The 20,293-nt window shown below is 36.9% G+C and overlaps 3 protein-coding genes and 1 pseudogene across 4 annotated transcripts; 2 read left to right on the forward strand and 2 right to left on the reverse strand.

Moving 5' to 3' along the window:
* Window positions 1-398: 398 nt before the first annotated feature.
* On the reverse strand, window positions 399-3,643 carry LOC145903773 (poly(U)-binding-splicing factor PUF60-like). Of its 2 annotated transcripts, XM_082991911.1 has the most exons (13): window positions 3,584-3,640; window positions 3,177-3,292; window positions 3,001-3,090; window positions 2,775-2,936; window positions 2,543-2,621; window positions 2,318-2,408; window positions 2,101-2,237; window positions 1,927-2,045; window positions 1,725-1,863; window positions 1,546-1,665; window positions 1,054-1,130; window positions 871-999; window positions 399-812 (listed from the first exon to the last, which is right to left on the reverse strand). In XM_082991911.1, exons 2-13 carry the CDS (start codon window positions 3,255-3,257, stop codon window positions 642-644), a joined length of 1,395 nt encoding a protein of 464 aa, XP_082848037.1. In that variant the 5' UTR covers window positions 3,258-3,292; window positions 3,584-3,640; the 3' UTR covers window positions 399-641. The 2 variants fall into 2 exon arrangements, with proteins under 2 accessions (XP_082848037.1, XP_082848039.1); XM_082991913.1 differs by lacking the exons at window positions 399-812; window positions 871-999 and having other exon boundaries at window positions 1,060-1,333; window positions 3,584-3,643.
* Window positions 3,644-5,973: 2,330 nt separating this feature from the next.
* Window positions 5,974-7,362, forward strand: LOC145902887 (putative MFS-type transporter C09D4.1). Its single transcript, XM_082990976.1, has one exon. The coding sequence runs from the start codon at window positions 5,974-5,976 to the stop codon at window positions 7,360-7,362; it is 1,389 nt and encodes a 462-aa protein (XP_082847102.1).
* Window positions 7,363-14,366: 7,004 nt separating this feature from the next.
* Window positions 14,367-15,754, forward strand: LOC145902888 (choline/ethanolamine transporter flvcr2a-like; annotated as a pseudogene).
* Window positions 15,755-17,720: 1,966 nt separating this feature from the next.
* LOC145903780 (elongin-C-like) lies at window positions 17,721-19,592 on the reverse strand. The gene is made up of 4 exons (XM_082991922.1): window positions 19,540-19,592; window positions 19,416-19,466; window positions 18,581-18,764; window positions 17,721-18,413 (listed from the first exon to the last, which is right to left on the reverse strand). Exons 2-4 carry the CDS (start codon window positions 19,432-19,434, stop codon window positions 18,272-18,274), a joined length of 345 nt encoding a protein of 114 aa, XP_082848048.1. The 5' UTR covers window positions 19,435-19,466; window positions 19,540-19,592; the 3' UTR covers window positions 17,721-18,271.
* Window positions 19,593-20,293: the final 701 nt, after the last annotated feature.

Genomic DNA, 20,293 nt, shown 5'->3' on the forward strand with positions numbered 1-20,293 from the left:
CGCTTCACGCGATGAAAAAAGGGAGAAGCAACAAAGAAACGTTCCATGAAAGCGCGAAATAAGTCTTCAAGCACTCAGCTTCTGACTGGCGATTGATACTTCCCGCATTTGCTTCCTTTCGTGATTGAGTGAATTAATTATAGGTTAATCATTTTAAACCTAAAACAACCAAATCAAACACGTTTTGAACTTCAATTTGGTCAGCGGTAGTTAGTTCAGCAAGGCAATACTGCTTTCGTTGTGAAAAAATAATAATTAATCAGGGCGTTTTGACTAAAACTACATTTTTGAAAAATTACTAAATTTTCTTGGTACATTAAATAGCTGCTCGGGTTTCTACTGCTTCCTTTCCAACCTCTTAAACTGCGGCAAACCCTTCAACCATCACGGTTCATTGTATTGGAGTAAAGCAACAAGCAAATACGGCAGTTTGAAACATTTGCACTACATTAACGAATGAACATCAATCCCAATAAGTTTGTTTTTAATAATTCAAAGTTTCGAGTTACGGTGTAGCCCTCGCATTTTTATGCTCACATTTTCTTTGCAGCAATTACTCTGGCAGCTCACGGGCAACGATATGTTAGTGCACTTTCAATACCCACACATAATGTGAGAAATAAAAATAGGCAATTTTTCAATTAACCACTTAGATCGTTAGAAGCATATTTCTGGTAGGGATAAGAAAGTGCTGTGACTCTATTTCCTCCAAACCATCTGTTGTTGAGTGCAGAAATTGCCTTGTCACTTTCCTCTATCTTGGAAAACTCAACAAAAATTTTCACTACTATTTCAGCACCATCCTCTTCATCCTTCAAGTACATTTATGTCCCATAAAAACTTTAATTACATCTATATACCATATATTACCTGTTTCTCTTGATATATAATAACTCTTTCCACTGCCCCAAATTTCCCACATTCTTCTGTAACTTCACCTTCAAGGTCATCATCAATGTCATCCACTTGAACCATATTATGCAGCACCATCACCCGACTCTAAGGACACAATACACATAAAGAAGTGTACTGTTTTCCAAGCGACTTTCACACCTGTGGAGCAGATGGCTTTCCAGAATTTTGTGGGGTGTGCTGGTGAAAGCTCGATGATCCACTTGTTGGTGTCACCCCTGTGGTTTTACATTCAAAACAAACAAGAGAGCTGGACAAAAACATGTCAACAGGGCATTCGCTCATTCTTAGGGGTAAGGAAGGTCAAGGGTTGGGGTAAATCTCCAAGCAGTATGTTTTGGTGTCAGGAAAAGGAAATTAAGAAACTGGGGTTTTAGATTCAGGATGGGTTTGGTTTCTCTGATGGTTAATTCTCTTGAAACTACAGGATTGTTGGGTGATGGTTTAGTAGTTGCAGGTTATTGGATAGGTAGAGGGTGTTGGTCAAATCACAATAACAAGTATCAAAAAACAGCATAGTTAGATATATTGAAATAAAATCATAATTATAGGATTTTAAACATATACTTGTACATGGTCTACACTTCATAAAAATATTGTGTTTTTTAACTAATTGCTACATGATGTCTGTACCGGTTACTACTCCAGGTTGGTTGGCAGCCATAACTGCAGTAGGTTGAGATAGTGGAGGAATGATTATTCCAGAACCACCACCCATACCATTCAAACTTCCAGATCGAACTTGATTAAATCCTACACAAGTAATATAGCCATTTTATGAACAACATAACAAACAAATATTGAAATCAAACCTGGTACAATGTTTGGGGCCACTCTCTGGGGCACAAGAAGTGGTTTAGCAGCTTCCTGTGCCATTATCTTAGAGGTGGCTGCAGCTGCTGCTACTGCAGCAGCAGCAGGTAAGGTTGATGTATTGCTTGTGCTGAGGTACTATCAAGAAAATCAAAATGTAACATTCTTAGAAAGCTATGTTTACATAGATAATGTTTATACCATTTCAAAATGTGTGTTTGGTGGCGTAATAGCTCTTCCTACCCTAAGGTATTGACCTCCCAAATCAAACATATTCATGCTGGAAATAGCATCTAATGCTGATTGAAGCTTTTCATACTCTGCAAGTACAACCCGTACACACATATGACAGATTTTAAGTAAAAAAAACTTTACCAATAAAGGCATATCCTCTGTGTCTTCGACTCACTGCCTCTCTGTCTAACTGACAAGCAACAATTTTTCCAAATGCTTCAAACACAGATCGTAAATCACTTTCCTCCAAGTCCGGATGTATGGAAGCCACATATATTCTAAAAGTAACAAAACTAATACTGGAGAAAGTACAAGCAATCAAATTTTATTCGACACGCTTGCATTTTGGCTTTACTACCTGTTATAATGTTTAGCTTCTTCAGCTAATTGATTTATGATTGGTTGAGCCTGACCAATGTTGCTTGGGCGACCCACTTTGATAGTTCTTCCTGTAACAGAAAGTTTGGTTGAATATTTTCATTAATAAATGTAAGCAACTGTTTCCAAACACTCATGGTAATTCTATTTGTATTTCATGAGTTTGCAGTTTTATTCATTTAAATTAATATATGGCCACTATTACCTCCGAGTTGACTGGTTTGCATGTGCTCAGTGGCAAGATGAGCTGCCTCTGGTATTTCATAATCAATGAAGCAATACCCCTGCAAAACATCTGCAACTTTTAACCACAATCCTAATTTTTTGTTTACATTTCTATGATTGGTATATATTTTATAAGTCCTGATTGGACCAGAAATGCTGCAATTAACTTTCCAAGACATAATCCTTTAATGTTGATAAAACATTATTCAAACCTTGTGCTTCTGTGTAATTGGGTCATATGACATATCAATGCTTTTGATTGGCCCAAATGGTGTAAATGAATCTCTCACAGTCTCTTGCCGTACATCATAATAAATTGATCCAACATACACCCTGCACATAATGGCTAAAGCCCTTTGTTTTTGGGCTGATGTCTAAACAGTCATTTTATATTAAGAATCAAATATAATTGTTTTTTTATCAAATATAATAGAAAACCTGTTGAGATGACATTTGTGTTTGTTGGTGTTGAATAGTTTGTTTCAAAAGAATATCCTTGATACTCTGTTCCATAGCATACTTCTTTGCCTTTAAAAACATTTCTTGTGAAATGAGCGGACTTCCATGAATTATTACACCACTTTTTGTCTCAAAAAATATCATGATTGGTTTACCTTTTCCAATGCTATTTTTTGACTTGGAGTTAATGGTGGCAATGGATTCATTACTTGTGTAATCATGTTTATGTCACCCATTTTCAAGCATTAAAAGATGAAAATGATTATTAAACCTGTCACATAATATAAAATGTTAAGTTTTTGAAAAACACATTTAAGCAGCCATAATTATTGTTGTACAAGAAAGACATCAACTATAACATTGTTTAAGAATGCAAAACATTATTTTTTGTAAGACTTTCTTTGTAAGTTGGGGTTTTATATACAGTATTTGAAGCTTTTTGTTTCTTAAACTAATTTTTAACGAATCTTTGGTAAATTTCTGAACACAACCATTTTTTATCAGGAAATTTTTAAGATGAGGATCTTTAATTAAAAACACACGACATATAATAGAACCTCACCCTTGGGCTTTTCACGCTTAATTCAAAAGTTCTAGACCACAGTAGCCTGAAGCCCTGAATTATGTTTTTTCACTATTCAAAAAGGAACAATCAGTTTGTATGCCAACTGTTATATGAATTCAAAATAAGAACGCACTTAAATAAATCTTGGATCTTAGATTGTATTTACAATCCCCGATCAGGGACCAGATCGATTGATTCGTATCAATTTTATGAACAATTGTTCAGAAACTCGTTTATCACGAATGATCTCAAATCAATTGTTTGTGTTAAAAATGTCTTTGCTCAATGGCGCCGCGTAGCTGTAGCGCATTCAGGCGTCTGAGGAACGCTTGTTGTTCAGTAGGGCGCCTTTTCCAGCTAACTCAGGGGTCCTTAAACTGCGGGGCGTGGAAGGTTGGCAAGGGGGGAGCAAATGTTTTTTGGTTATCCGTCCAGCGACCAATCAGTGATATATCCATATTTAGTATTTTTGTGTTCAGAAACCTTTCTATAAATTTGAGCAAAGATTTTGCCGTTTGCAAGTAAAACACTACAACGAGGTAACTGTCGACGCGATTATATTGACGAAAGTAGTTTTTGATTACTGACTGAATGTTCTGCATTTGCGACGCATAAGTTGTTAGTGTGAAGACAAGCACGGAAAAAGGCCACGATGCAGCCGACCTGCGATGTGCATTGTCATCCACCAAACAACGAGTTAAATACCTGGTTCAAAAAAGCAACCCTCATTCCTCGCAATGACTAGCGACATTAAAATAAATGAATAGCTCTTTATGAATGGAATTTTTATGTGTTGTGGGGACGCAAGATTTGATGAAAAATGTCAGGGGGGCGCGACCACAAAAGTTCCACCGAGCTTATTGGACGTGTTGTCTTTATATTTGTTTGTCAAGTTTGTTTAACGTGTCACAAGATAAATCGTACCATTGCATTAATTCCAATGCAGCCAACCTGTGGCGTATTCAGGAATTTAGTGGTATAGCCTAAACTTTGTGTTGGAGGTTTTGACACTAACTGTTTTTGCCATAGCATAATTAATTATATTTGCCATCAAAGAAATAATTTTATCTCAATCCCAATTTGATTCTTCTATCGAGGTAGTAAAAACTTTTATCTTTGGCTTATCAAAAATTATGCAATATAGCCTACACATAAGCTAGCTAACGAAACAGGAATTGAGGATATTTCATTCCGAAATCGACCGTTTTTCAAACACCACTTGCTGATGGAAACGTCACATTTCATGACCTCGTGTCAAAACGCAGTTTATTGATAAACTGATATTGAGGATATCCTGATAGAGTAGAGTCCACTTTGGAAGGCGAAGTCTAGGTTGGGAAATCAGTGCAAACAACAGTTTTTGGTGCCATGAACAACAGCTTACAAATTGGGGAAAAAAGAACATCGTTCAACCAAAGATGAAGACTTTAAATAATAAGCCAAAAAATAATTACTTTTATAACCTTTTTTTCTTTGTGTGCAAACAAAGAGCCAATAATGATCAGTGATCTGCAGACAGTTGTGCCACTGCCACAGTATTGCAGCTTTTCATAAGTTTTCGATTGATGCTGTCTGCTATATACGTGTTCTTTACTATAGCTACTAAATTTAACTCCGTGAGCAGACTTACTTTATTCAAAAGAAAGACACGTTGCAATATCAGGTGGCGTAACTTTAAATTGTTCCAAGAGCGTTATATAGTGAATGAGCGAGTATTTTTAATTTTTTTTAAGTACGCGCGTGCCAGTTAGTTAGTTGGATGGCAAAGTGAATGAGAGAATGACAGAAAAAGTGACCGTGGTCAGTTACCAGCTGCACTGATGAGACCTGTTTGCTATATGTATTTATGGCCAATTTCATGTTATCAATACTCTCCAGCGGTTCGCAATAGGTTATCTGCAATAAACAAGTCTACCTTTAACAAGTGTCAGTTGTAATTGGAGTAGAATATAAGTCGGTCAATTTGTCTTGATTTGTTTAGACGAAGTTACAGGTTTCGGATGCAGTGGTCCAGAATAAAAGCGTTAGTCAAGTTACACATTAACCCTTATTTAATCAAAGCCTGACCATTGCATGCACGCAGTCTGCATACACGAAAAGAAATTTCATAGTGAGATGTACTGTCGAGCTTTTGGCAAGATTGTTTTTCTGTGCTAGTGATGGGCCAGTAAAAAAACATATTGTGGTACTGACCATACGGTCCCCTTTAAGTATAACATAAGTTATTGTGTTGATGTTCTTAAAATCTTTACTGTTTACTGTCATATTTCTATAACGTTTCGTCGGAAATGTAATTGCGTGTCAAATTACTTTTACAGTGCTTAAGTAATTGAAAATTTCAGTGTGTGTTTCGGTTGTACTTGTGGAGCTACCAAGATAAGTAAACTATGACTGACGACCTCGAACCTATTATTGAAAATATCGAGTACCCGCTGACTCTGTACAAAAGAAGATGGATTTTTTTGGTTTGTTTGATGATTTTGCAAACTTTCCAGGGAATATCATTCTCCAGCTATGGCCAAATAAGTAATTTTTACGTTCAATTCTTCAATTCGACCCATGCTCAGGTAGACTGGATTACAAACGCTAAAAATATTATGCCTTTAGTTATCACATTTCCGCTAGCTTGGCTTTTATTTAGAAATACAATCAAAGCCAAGTTTTTGGTTTTACTCACATCTGTATCTGCCGCTGTTGGGTTGCTATTGGTTACAATATCATTGACGGACCGTTCATTGTTACTTGTAATTGTATTTGGACAAGTGTTATGCGGTTTGTCAGACACTATTGCAGTAGCACTCCCTTCAATATTTGCAGTTCTTTGGTTTCCCGAAAGTCAAATTGGAACAGCAATTTCACTCAATATGGTGGGAATGTACACTGGTGATTTGTTGGGTGCCATTTTGCCACCAGTTTTATTGATGTCAGCAAATCACACAACCTTAAATGGAGTTACAACATACGACGAACAAGGTTTAAGATTGGGGCAACATTACTTGTTGATTTTTTATGGTTCTTTTTTGGCTTTCGCTGTTGCAGTGACAATAGTATTTTGTTTCTTTTTCACGGATAAACCTCCATCACCACCAACTAAAGCGCAAGAAATCAAGTGTCATCATAGAGAACCAGAGGCTGGATCATTTCGAGAGTTTTGGGGGCAACTGAAACTACTTTTCTCAAACAAAGATTACGTATTTTGCTGCCTAACATTCGGGTTGATATACCAGCTACCTTTGCTGGAAAGTTTGCTAATGTCAGAAGTTGTACAAACAATCACGACTGGTTGGAACCTGAAGTCAAATGTAATATCTGGAATCACTTTTGGAGTACTCAGTTTGGGTGGATTAATTGGTGCCTTGGTCGCCGGGAAAATGGTGGACACTATTAAGCAATACAAATTACTTGCAATTGTCGAGACTACATTGGTTTTGCTTTCAACGTTAAGTATGGCGCTCGCTGTTTCCTTCAACAATATGGTTGCGGTTCTCGTGGCAAACGCAATGCTTGGATTTTTCACGGGAACTACTGAAGTCGTTATGTTGGAAATAGCAACCCAAGTTACGTACCCAATTGACGAGACTATTGTTAACACGTGGTTGACTGGAATACTGTCGGCAATTGGACTTGGACTAGGGGTATTAGGAAGAGTTACATATAATGAGTTGGGAACCATGTGGCTTCTTAGTTTTCAAAGTTTGATGGTTTTTGTTGCGCTTATAATGCTTTTTCCAATTAAATCTTGGAATGCCAGACTTGATGCCAGTACAATTAACTAAGATATTTTGACTTTTCCATATGGTTTCATTTGCTGAGTATGGTTACACGCACAAAATTGATATCATATAATAAATATACAACAAGCCTGATGATGTTGTCGATCTTCCGGGATCCACGAAACCTCCACACGATTGGAAGATGTACGCAAATGATAAAGTGATATCGTTTCATTCTAACAAGAAACATTCAACGTCTAATTTCCAAACGAAAGTGAAAAGCTACTCTTTTCGGATATAAAATTGATTTGGGGCGAGTTTTTTTTAAATCAATATAGCCTACACACAAGCTAGCTAACGAAACAGAAATTAAAGATATTAAAATCAGCAGCCTGGTGTATCGCAACGTACGAATCTAAATCTTTATTTCTGTAGGACCATAAAAGTGGCCGTATACAGAATCCTTACTGAAATGGGCAAATGCATTGGTTTTGAATGTTAAGGGGGAGCCATTTTCCCACGCGACCGGATAAGAGTTTTCAGGTAAAAATTTAATGATTCTGCGCATTATTTTTTTTTACAAGTTCCTTATAGCAGAAGCTATCTAACCCTGTTTTTAGATTAAGTGTCAGAAATAGTTTCATAGCAGCTCATGTGTTATTGAAAATGACATTAAGAGAAAATGAACTAGTTGCATAACATAAATTTGTGTCATGCTGGTGTTCTAGGTATATTTGTTTCATTTTGCATTTGTGTTTTGTTTCTCTCATACTAAAACCTCTGCTTTTCCTGTTTTCTTTTTTGTATTTTATGGTTAATTTTAGTCCAAATAAATCCTTTTATAATAAACATGCAAAAGAAATTAAGAAACAACTACGATGACTTCCAGTAATCAGTCCTTGCAAGTCTCTCTGGACAAATATTGTATTCGAATATGTCCACAGGTTCGCAATTTTCCAACGCCACTTGTTGTGCGTGACACAGGTGGAAACTTCATATTTGCAAAATTACGATATAAATAACCTCGTGTCAAAACGCAGTTTATTAATAAATTGATTTTGAGGATATCCTAATAGAGTAGATAGTCCAATTTGGAAGGCAAAGTCTAGTTTAGGACATCAGAGCAAACAACATTTTTTGGTGCCATGAACAACAGCTTACAAATTGGGGAAAAAAGAACATCGTTCAACCAAAGATCAAGACTTTGAATAATAAGCCAAAAAAATAACTTACTTTCATAACCTTTTTTTATGTGCAAACAAAGAGCCAATAATGATCAGTGATCTGTAGACAGTTGTGCCACTGCCACAGTATTGCAGCTTTTCATAAGTTTTCGGTTGATGCTGTCTGCTATATACGTGTTCTTTACTATAGCTACTAAATTTAACTCCGTGAGCAGACTTACTTTATTCAAAAGAAAGACACGTTGCAATATCAGGTGGCGTAACTTTAAATTGTTCCAAGAGCGTTACATAGTGACTAAGCGAGTATTTTTAATTCTTTTTAAGTACGCGCGTGCCAGTTAGTTAGTTGGGTGGCAAAGTGAAGGAGAGAATGACAGCAAAAGTGACCGTGGTCAGTTACCAGCTGCACTGATGAGACCTGTCAGGTTAAAACTGTGTGCACAACTGTTTGTTTCTTTAGTTTTTTTATTTCTGCCTTTGCTATATGTAACTTAATAATCTGTACTTCTGGCATATCTAAAACGTAACTTTATTCACCGACGTTTCGCCTGTTATTCAACAAGGCTTCCTCAAGGTAATGAGACAGGTACAGCACACAACTAACGCCAAAAAACGGGCCAACACGAAAAAGGGGATAACGCTAACACCGCTTGTAAAATCATGTGATGTATAAAAAATGGGCAGGAAAACTACAGTTACAGTAAGTTGTTATAGAGCACCGGGAAGTAAACGCACTGTTCCCTATCAATAACACAGCGATACGCGCGTGCCAGTTAGTTAGTTGGGTGGCAAATTAAATGAGAGAATGACAGAGAAAGTTCGAACAGTATACTCATATGGTTGTGCACACTGTTTCGCAAGACCGTGGTCAGTTACCATCTGCACAGTAGAGATCTGTCAGGTTAAAACTGTGTGCACAACTGTTTGTTTCTAAATTTTTTTTGTTTCTGCCTTTGCTATGTATTTATGGCCAATTTCATGTTTTGTTTGTATTTTTATCAATACTCTCCAGCGGTTCGCAATATGTTATCTGCGATAAACAAGCTGCAAATATCCTGGCAACTTACCGACGATTGTATAGTGTTAAGACAGAGACTTACTGGTCATTGCTGCGGAAAAGAGTGAATATGTCCGTATGAAAAACAGCGGGAATGAACCAACCAAGCCAAATTGTTCACGTCAAAAGCCTGTTGGCAGTGCAGTTACAAAGTCTACCTTTAACAAGTGTCAGTTGTAATTGGAGTAGAATATATATCGGTTAATTTGTTTCGATTTGTTTAGACGAAGTTACAGGTTTCGGATGCAGTGGTCCACAATAAAAGCGTTAGTCAAGTTACAAATTAACCCTTACTTAATCAAAGCTTGACCATTAAATGCACGCAGTCTGCATACACGAAAAGAAATTTCATAGTGAGATGTACTGTCGAGCTTTTGGCAAGATTGTTTTTCTGTGCTAGTGATGGGCCAGTAAAAAAACATATTGTGGTACTGATCATACAGTCCCCTTTAAGTATAACATAAGTTATTTTGTTGATGTTCTCAAAATCTTTACTGTTTACTGTCATATTTCTATAACCTTTCGTCGGAAATGTAATCGCGTGTCAAATTACTTTTACAGTGCTTAAGTAATTGAAAATTTCAGTGTGTGTTTCGGTTGTACTTGTGGAGCCACCAAGATAAGCAAACTATGACTGACGACCTCAAACCTATCATTGAAAATCTTGAGTACCCGCTAACTCTGTACAAAAGAAGATGGATTTTTTTGGTTTGTCTGATGATTTTGCAAACTTTCCAAGGAATATCATTCTCCAGCTATGGCCAAATAAGTAATTTTTACGTTCAATTCTTCAATTCGACCCATGCTCAGGTAGACTGGATTACAAACGCTAAAAATATTATGCCTTTAGTTATCACATTTCCGCTAGCTTGGCTTTTATTTAGAAATACAATCAAAGCCAAGTTTTTGGTTTTACTCACATCTGTATCTGCCGCTGTTGGGTTGCTATTGGCTACAATATCATTGACGAACCGTTCATTGTTACTTGTAATTGTATTTGGACAAGTGTTATGCGGTTTGTCAGACACTATTGCAGTAGCACTCCCTTCAATATTTGCAGTTCTTTGGTTTCCCGAAAGTCAAATTGGAACAGCAATTTCACTCAATATGGTGGGAATGTACACTGGTGATTTGTTGGGTGCCATTTTGCCACCAGTTTTATTGATGTCAGCAAATCACACAACCTTAAATGGAGTTACAACATGCGACGAACAAGGTTTAAGATTGGGGCAACATTACTTGTTGATTTTTTATGGTTCTTTTTTGGCTTTCGCTGTTGCAGTGACAATAGTATTTTGTTTCTTTTTCACGGATAAACCTCCATCACCACCAACTAAAGCGCAAGAAATCAAGTTTCATCACAGAGAGCCAGAGGCTGGATCATTCGAGAGTTTTTGGGGCAACTGAAGCTACTTTTCTCAAACAAAGATTACGTATTTTGCTGCCTCACATTCGGGTTGGTATACCAGCTACCGTTGCTGGAAAGTTTGCTAATGTCAGAAGTTGTACAAACAATCACGACTGGTTGGAACCTGAAGTCAAATGTAATATCTGGAATCACTTTTGGAGTACTCAATTTGGGTGGATTAATTGGTGCCTTGGTCGCCGGGAAAATGGTGAACACTATTAAGAAATACAAATTACTTGCAATTGTCGAGACTACATTGGTTTTGCTTTCAACGTTAAGTATGGCGCTCGCTGTTTCCTTCAACAATATGGTTGCGGTTCTCGTGGCAAACGCAATGCTTGGATTTTTCACGGGAACTACTGAAGTCGTTATGTTGGAAATAGCAACCCAAGTTACGTACCCAATTGACGAGACTATTGTTAACACGTGGTTGACTGGAATACTGTCGGCAATTGGACTTGGACTAGGGGTATTAGGAAGAGTTACATATAATGAGTTGGGAACCATGTGGCTTCTTAGTTTTCAAAGTTTGATGGTTTTTGTTGCGCTTATAATGCTTTTTCCAATTAAATCTTGGAATGCCAGACTTGATGCCAGTACAATTAACTAAGATATTTTGACTTTTCCATATGGTTTCATTTGCTGAGTATGGTTACACGCACAAAATTGATATCATATAATAAATATACAACAAGCCTGATGATGTTGTCGATCTTCCGGGATCCACGAAACCTCCACACGATTGGAAGATGTACGCAAATGATAAAGTGATATCGTTTCATTCTAACAAGAAACATTCAACGTCTAATTTCCAAACGAAAGTGAAAAGCTACTCTTTTCGGATATAAAATTGATTTGGGGCGAGTTTTTTTTAAATCAATATAGCCTACACACAAGCTAGCTAACGAAACAGAAATTAAAGATATTAAAATCAGCAGCCTGGTGTATCGCAACGTACGAATCTAAATCTTTATTTCTGTAGGACCATAAAAGTGGCCGTATACAGAATCCTTACTGAAATGGGCAAATGCATTGGTTTTGAATGTTAAGGGGGAGCCATTTTCCCACGCGACCGGATAAGAGTTTTCAGGTAAAAATTTAATGATTCTGCGCATTATTTTTTTTTACAAGTTCCTTATAGCAGAAGCTATCTAACCCTGTTTTTAGATTAAGTGTCAGAAATAGTTTCATAGCAGCTCATGTGTTATTGAAAATGACATTAAGAGAAAATGAACTAGTTGCATAACATAAATTTGTGTCATGCTGGTGTTCTAGGTATATTTGTTTCATTTTGCATTTGTGTTTTGTTTCTCTCATACTAAAACCTCTGCTTTTCCTGTTTTCTTTTTTGTATTTTATGGTTAATTTTAGTCCAAATAAATCCTTTTATAATAAACATGCAAAAGAAATTAAGAAACAACTACGATGACTTCCAGTAATCAGTCCTTGCAAGTCTCTCTGGACAAATATTGTATTCGAATATGTCCACAGGTTCGCAATTTTCCAACGCCACTTGTTGTGCGTGACACAGGTGGAAACTTCATATTTGCAAAATTACGATATAAATAACCTCGTGTCAAAACGCAGTTTATTAATAAATTGATTTTGAGGATATCCTAATAGAGTAGATAGTCCAATTTGGAAGGCAAAGTCTAGTTTAGGACATCAGAGCAAACAACATTTTTTGGTGCCATGAACAACAGCTTACAAATTGGGGAAAAAAGAACATCGTTCAACCAAAGATCAAGACTTTGAATAATAAGCCAAAAAAATAACTTACTTTCATAACCTTTTTTTATGTGCAAACAAAGAGCCAATAATGATCAGTGATCTGTAGACAGTTGTGCCACTGCCACAGTATTGCAGCTTTTCATAAGTTTTCGGTTGATGCTGTCTGCTATATACGTGTTCTTTACTATAGCTACTAAATTTAACTCCGTGAGCAGACTTACTTTATTCAAAAGAAAGACACGTTGCAATATCAGGTGGCGTAACTTTAAATTGTTCCAAGAGCGTTACATAGTGACTAAGCGAGTATTTTTAATTCTTTTTAAGTACGCGCGTGCCAGTTAGTTAGTTGGGTGGCAAAGTGAAGGAGAGAATGACAGCAAAAGTGACCGTGGTCAGTTACCAGCTGCACTGATGAGACCTGTCAGGTTAAAACTGTGTGCACAACTGTTTGTTTCTTTAGTTTTTTTATTTCTGCCTTTGCTATATGTAACTTAATAATCTGTACTTCTGGCATATCTAAAACGTAACTTTATTCACCGACGTTTCGCCTGTTATTCAACAAGGCTTCCTCAAGGTAATGAGACAGGTACAGCACACAACTAACGCCAAAAAACGGGCCAACACGAAAAAGGGGATAACGCTAACACCGCTTGTAAAATCATGTGATGTATAAAAAATGGGCAGGAAAACTACAGTTACAGTAAGTTGTTATAGAGCACCGGGAAGTAAACGCACTGTTCCCTATCAATAACACAGCGATACGCGCGTGCCAGTTAGTTAGTTGGGTGGCAAATTAAATGAGAGAATGACAGAGAAAGTTCGAACAGTATACTCATATGGTTGTGCACACTGTTTCGCAAGACCGTGGTCAGTTACCATCTGCACAGTAGAGATCTGTCAGGTTAAAACTGTGTGCACAACTGTTTGTTTCTAAATTTTTTTTGTTTCTGCCTTTGCTATGTATTTATGGCCAATTTCATGTTTTGTTTGTATTTTTATCAATACTCTCCAGCGGTTCGCAATATGTTATCTGCGATAAACAAGCTGCAAATATCCTGGCAACTTACCGACGATTGTATAGTGTTAAGACAGAGACTTACTGGTCATTGCTGCGGAAAAGAGTGAATATGTCCGTATGAAAAACAGCGGGAATGAACCAACCAAGCCAAATTGTTCACGTCAAAAGCCTGTTGGCAGTGCAGTTACAAAGTCTACCTTTAACAAGTGTCAGTTGTAATTGGAGTAGAATATATATCGGTTAATTTGTTTCGATTTGTTTAGACGAAGTTACAGGTTTCGGATGCAGTGGTCCACAATAAAAGCGTTAGTCAAGTTACAAATTAACCCTTACTTAATCAAAGCTTGACCATTAAATGCACGCAGTCTGCATACACGAAAAGAAATTTCATAGTGAGATGTACTGTCGAGCTTTTGGCAAGATTGTTTTTCTGTGCTAGTGATGGGCCAGTAAAAAAACATATTGTGGTACTGATCATACAGTCCCCTTTAAGTATAACATAAGTTATTTTGTTGATGTTCTCAAAATCTTTACTGTTTACTGTCATATTTCTATAACCTTTCGTCGGAAATGTAATCGCGTGTCAAATTACTTTTACAGTGCTTAAGTAATTGAAAAATTCAGTGTGTGTTTCGGTTGTACTTGTGGAGCCACCAAGATAAGCAAACTATGACTGACGACCTCAAACCTATCATTGAAAATCTTGAGTACCCGCTAACTCTGTACAAAAGAAGATGGATTTTTTTGGTTTGTCTGATGATTTTGCAAACTTTCCAAGGAATATCATTCTCCAGCTATGGCCAAATAAGTAATTTTTACGTTCAATTCTTCAATTCGACCCATGCTCAGGTAGACTGGATTACAAACGCTAAAAATATTATGCCTTTAGTTATCACATTTCCGCTAGCTTGGCTTTTATTTAGAAATACAATCAAAGCCAAGTTTTTGGTTTTACTCACATCTGTATCTGCCGCTGTTGGGTTGCTATTGGCTACAATATCATTGACGAACCGTTCATTGTTACTTGTAATTGTATTTGGACAAGTGTTATGCGGTTTGTCAGACACTATTGCAGTAGCACTCCCTTCAATATTTGCAGTTCTTTGGTTTCCCGAAAGTCAAATTGGAACAGCAATTTCACTCAATATGGTGGGAATGTATACTGGTGATTTGTTGGGTGCCATTTTGCCACCAGTTTTATTGATGTCAGCAAATCACACAACCTTAAATGGAGTTACAACATACGACGAACAAGGTTTAAGATTGGGGCAACATTACTTGTTGATTTTTTATTGTTCTTTTTTGGCTTTCGCTGTTGCAGTGACAATAGTATTATGTTTCTTTTTCACGGATAAACCTCCATCACCGCCAACTAAAGCGCAAGAAATCAAGTTTCATCACAGAGAGCCAGAGGCTGGATCATTTCGAGAGTTTTTGGGGCAACTGAAGCTACTTTTCTCAAACAAAGATTACGTATTTTGCTGCCTCACATTCGGGTTGGTATTCCAGCTACCGTTGCTGGAAAGTTTGCTAATGTCAGAAGTTGTACAAACAATCACGACGGGTTGGAACCTAAGTCAAATGTAATATCTGGAATCACTTTTGGAGTACTCAGTTTGGGTGGATTAATTGGTGCTTTGGTCGCCGGGAAAATGGTGGACACTATTAAGAAATACAAATTACCTGCAATTGTCGAGACTACATTGGTTTTGCTTTCAACGTTAAGTATGGCGCTCGCTGTTTCCTTCAACAATATGTTTGCGGTTCTCGTGGCAAACGCAATGCTTGGATTTTTCACGGGAACTACTGAAGTCGTTATGTTGGAAATAGCAACCCAAGTTACGTACCCAATTGACGAGACTATTGTTAACACGTGGCTAACTGGTATACTGTCGGCCATTGGACTTGGACTGGGGGTATTAGGGAGAGTTACATATAATGAGTTGGGAACCATGTGGCTTCTTAGTTTTCAAAGTTTGATGGTTTTTGTTGCGCTTATAATGCTTTTTCCCATTAAATCTTGGAATGCCAGACTTGATGCCAGTACAATTAACTAAGATATTTTGACTTTTCGACATGGTTTCATTTGCTGGGTATGGTTACACGCACAAAATTGATGTCACAATAAATATACAACAACCCTGGTGATGTTGTCTTTCATCTGATATCGTGGAAATCTCTACACAATTGAAAGATGTACGGAGCCAAAATTAAACTGGACACGCTTTTAACGAGCCAAAGCAAGAACATTATCATTCGTATTGGGGCACGTTGAGCAGAGGATGCAAGAAAATACACCAAACACTTCCTTAACATAAAAAAAATAAAATAAAAAGCTTGACTTAAAACAAACAAATACCATGACATGCCTTATCCACAAATTCGCTCTTCCAAAATCACTGTCGAACAAGCGGAAAAACTAAAAGAGTAAACGACAGAACTAGGGGCGATAAAAGCATAAAGAAAAACACTTCGCCAGACCTGTAGGCGGCATTCCTGTCGAATTCTTCGTTATTGTGTCGTGCACAGATAGATGTAAAAACCCGGTGTTAATTTTTGTTTCCTTGTACGAATTGCTCACTTACAACGTTCTTCTGTATATTCTCCCATGTCAGAAACCACACGTTGTTTTGTGATTTTTGTACATCTGTACAGTATAGTTTGTGGCCATGACAAATGCAAGTAGTCAATTAAATTAGGTGCCGGTATGTAGGCAAAAAATGTATTAGCGGTACAAATCCACGTGAAAATCCAGTTTCAAAGCAAAACATTATATTCGCTGCCCCGACTGCACCCTCCTCTCGTGGGTCTTCACATGTTTTAGGTTTAGTGCCTCGAAAGATTTTGCTTCGCATTGAAACATTTTGTTGTCGCCTGATGTTGGTTGCAGAGTCGTTAACAAACCGTTTATAATTTTTTACTTTAACCGGGTTGGGACAATTATTAAACCATCACATTGCCGTTTTGTGGTTCCAGAACTTCAGGACGTGACGGCTATTTCTGTTCACTTGCTTGGATCATATATTGGGGATGTTTTGGACGCCTTTTTGGCACCGATTCTGCTTGTGCAATCGTACCAAATGAACAATACAACTATTGCTCCTATTATACGAAGTCTTACCATGGGACAACAACATTCATTGATAATATTTGACTGTCTTGATGTTTGCTTTGGCAGTGTTTACAATAATGACGTTTTGTGCCTTCTTTGTCCACAAGCCTCCAACACCACCGACCAGGGCACAGCTTGGCAAATCACAGACGCACTCAATAGAACTTAAAGATTTCTTAAAACAGCTCCTTTCAAACCTTGATTTTGTGCTTTGTTGCATTGAGTTCGGTGTGCTGTTTCAGTTACCACTATTGGAAAGTTTAATGATGGCGGAAGTTATTCGGGTGTTTCCACTATTGGTGCTTACGGTATCACACACTATCATATTTAACTTTTTTTGGAGCTGGTGTTGGTACATTAATAGCTGGAAAAGATACTGGCTACTATTGGAACATTCTCGGTACTGGCATCCTCTGTTACCTTGGGGTGGAAATGCTATAAGGGTGATTACTGTCTTTTCGCTTTTTTTTGCGACTGAAGTCGTGATGCTGGAAATGGCAACCAGGCGACATGTCCAGTTGACGAGACAACTGCAAACACGTGGCTTACCGGGATAGTGGTAACTTTGCTTTGGGATACTGGGAATAAAAATATTTTAAAGCATGGCGACCTTTGGGACTTCTTTTAGAGTGTGTTAGGTTTTGTCAGACTAACTTTGCTTTGACTGTTAGCTGTTTACAAGTGGTGTAAAGTGATTAATCTACAATGCTAGCGATGACCTTCGCTAACAAATAAATACGCGAAGAACCGCACAATCACAAACAGAGCTGTAAAAGTATTAAAGTTCTGTTTCCAATCTGAAATTGCTAAAAGTTTGAAGCCACCACTTGGAGGTCCTAATCTGTTTGAAAGCGTTGATTATTAGGGTCTTCAAAAAATCCAGCACAGATTGAGGCATGAAACATTTTAATCAACAAATAATTATTAAAAACTTGTTGTGCTTTCTGTTTTCCAAAAGTGCTTTATTAGGGACAGAATGCTTTCTAAGTTGCACAAATGTTTTAGGCTTTAATACTGTACATTGCCGATAACAACAATAACAGTATTTTTGTCTAGCGTACTGAGGCTTAAATGACAAAAAAAAAAAACTTCTATAGATCACAGAATAGTTATAAAATGTGATGTAATTTTTAAATTCAAGAAAAGTAAATGGATTTTCATGCCAAAGTTTACTGGTTACTTTGTGCATAATACAATATTACATGCAATAATGTAACAAAGAAAACATACAAGTATCCAGCTGATAGTGATTGAAAAATAGTGTAAGCCTAAATGTCAATGTTTGATCAGTTGTAATGTAAACACTACTAATCTTAGCAGTATTTAAATTATTTAGTTGTCATTTTGTTGAAACCAAGTATTTACATTTTTCTTAATAATCGGGTTTACATTCCAGTTAACATTTTTTGGCATATGCCGATAAATAGCTGAAGAAACAAACACAACATAACAGCAATTTTCACTAGCAGTCCAGAAAGTTAGCTGCCATTAGAAGTTCCAGGGCAATTTCAGGTGTGATGCAAAATTCCGGAATTTCTGTTGAGCTGTTGGTGTACCGCACTTTGTAAATGAAATATTGACAAACTTTCGCAAGCACATGTGATCTGAAAGAAATGAACTATTCATTAACAGTATTTCTAAAATTGGACATGTTATGATTGCTTTCAAATTTTATTAGTTAACTTTAAACATTTTAATAAATAACATCATGCCTTAGGTACATATATTGTGTTTGCTTGGTGATAAAGAATGTGTTGTCAAACAGGCTTACGGAATTTCCCTGAAAATCACTTCATTTGTTTCATTTTCAGCAAACTGTCCAGGTCCACTAAGCATTGACTTAATTGTGCCTGAAGTCAGGGCATAATCCCGTTTTACAATGAATTCATGACCATCTGAAGAGACAAGTCGAACATACATAGAATCTGCTCCTTCGCACCCACCAAACTCATCATCTGAAGAATTATATATAAGTAGCATGTATTGCAATGGCAATGCTATTGATTAACAATAAAAATGAATGTACTGGTACACTTTTTGCATAGATTGATGTTCAGAAATATATGCTTAGCCTAAATAAAAAAAAACATTTGAATATATTTGACAACAAGGTTTGAATTAGCAGTTCGCAATTTGGGAATTGCCAAACGTTTTGGGAGTTGTTGCGATCCGTTTTTGAGATTATTGCGATGCTACACGAAGCAGGTTATAAGGCGCCGCATCCTTCTTTACTTATTCATTTGCACACGTAACAAGCGCTAATGCAAACAACGTTGTTAACTTTTCTTGGCAATGTTAACGAGTTTAAAACAGCAGGTTTTAAGCGTAATGCACAATCGCATACGAAGCAAAATTCAAGTATTGGAATTTAGGTTGTTATGTTTTGCAAAACCCTTTTTTACCGCTAATTCGAACCTTGGACAACAAGAATTTTCACAATGAAAACACTTGAAGGTAAAAAAAGGGAACTCAACTTATTAGGTTTCAGAACACGTACACATAGAACAAAGGCTTTTGATAACAAATTAGCAAAAATGGTTAAAAAACGTTTGATATAAGAAACAAGCATAATTCACATTTCCCACTAATTTATGTAAAATCCATACCTTGTTTTTCCTCTGCCATATTAAAAAATTAAATGGAAATACAGACTGTATCTGTAGAAACAACAAAATACTCTCTTTAGCTAACTAATTGTTATGTGTAAAAAAGCAATGATCCAACAATTACGTTGTTATTAAAAAGTAAGCTTCACCCTCCGCTGCACGAAATCAAACCTGCTGGTTGCTGAAGTAACGTCAAAGTTAATCCGGATCCGTATGGTCCGATTACGAAAATAAATCCAATGCGTTACATAAGAATGTGATGTTTGCTTTTAAAGGCGATTAAAAAGTGCCGGTTCGTTTGTGACATTCAATAAAATAATCATTAAATTTTTCCGCAACAACATCAAATTTTGCGCAATCTACTTTAGATGAACAAAATAAAGAAATGATATCATCACCTTTCTCACCCAGCAAATATAATGAAAGATTTACTTGTTTTTTCGAACTTTTCCTGTGCAACTCCAACGCTTGCCTTTTTCGCATAGATCTTCGCACCCAGTTGTTCCAACAGTTAGGATTCACAAAATTAAACATTTTTGGTGGTGATATTCAAATCTAGTAGGCAAAACGCAAAAGGAAGGAATGTTTTATGATGAAGTTGAAGAGTATGTTGTTTCGGCAGTGATATTAGCTTCCTTGGCAATTTCTGACCGTCGACTGAAAGAAATTGCTACATAAATTCAGTTGGACCCAGTTTGTTCATGGGTGATGCAGTATTGTCAAAGTAATTGCCTGTAAAGTTGACTGTAATTAATACCTTTTAAAAGGGTTACGGAAGACCTGTCAATTCAGCAAGGCCTGGTAATGAAAGGCGATTGTATGGTAATACCTTCCTCGCTGTGTTCAAGTGTGCTTGAAAAAAATCATGCAGGACATCA

This window comes from Ascidia mentula, chromosome 5 (assembly GCF_947561715.1).
Source record: "Ascidia mentula chromosome 5, kaAscMent1.1, whole genome shotgun sequence".
Lineage (NCBI taxonomy): Eukaryota > Metazoa > Chordata > Ascidiacea > Phlebobranchia > Ascidiidae > Ascidia > Ascidia mentula.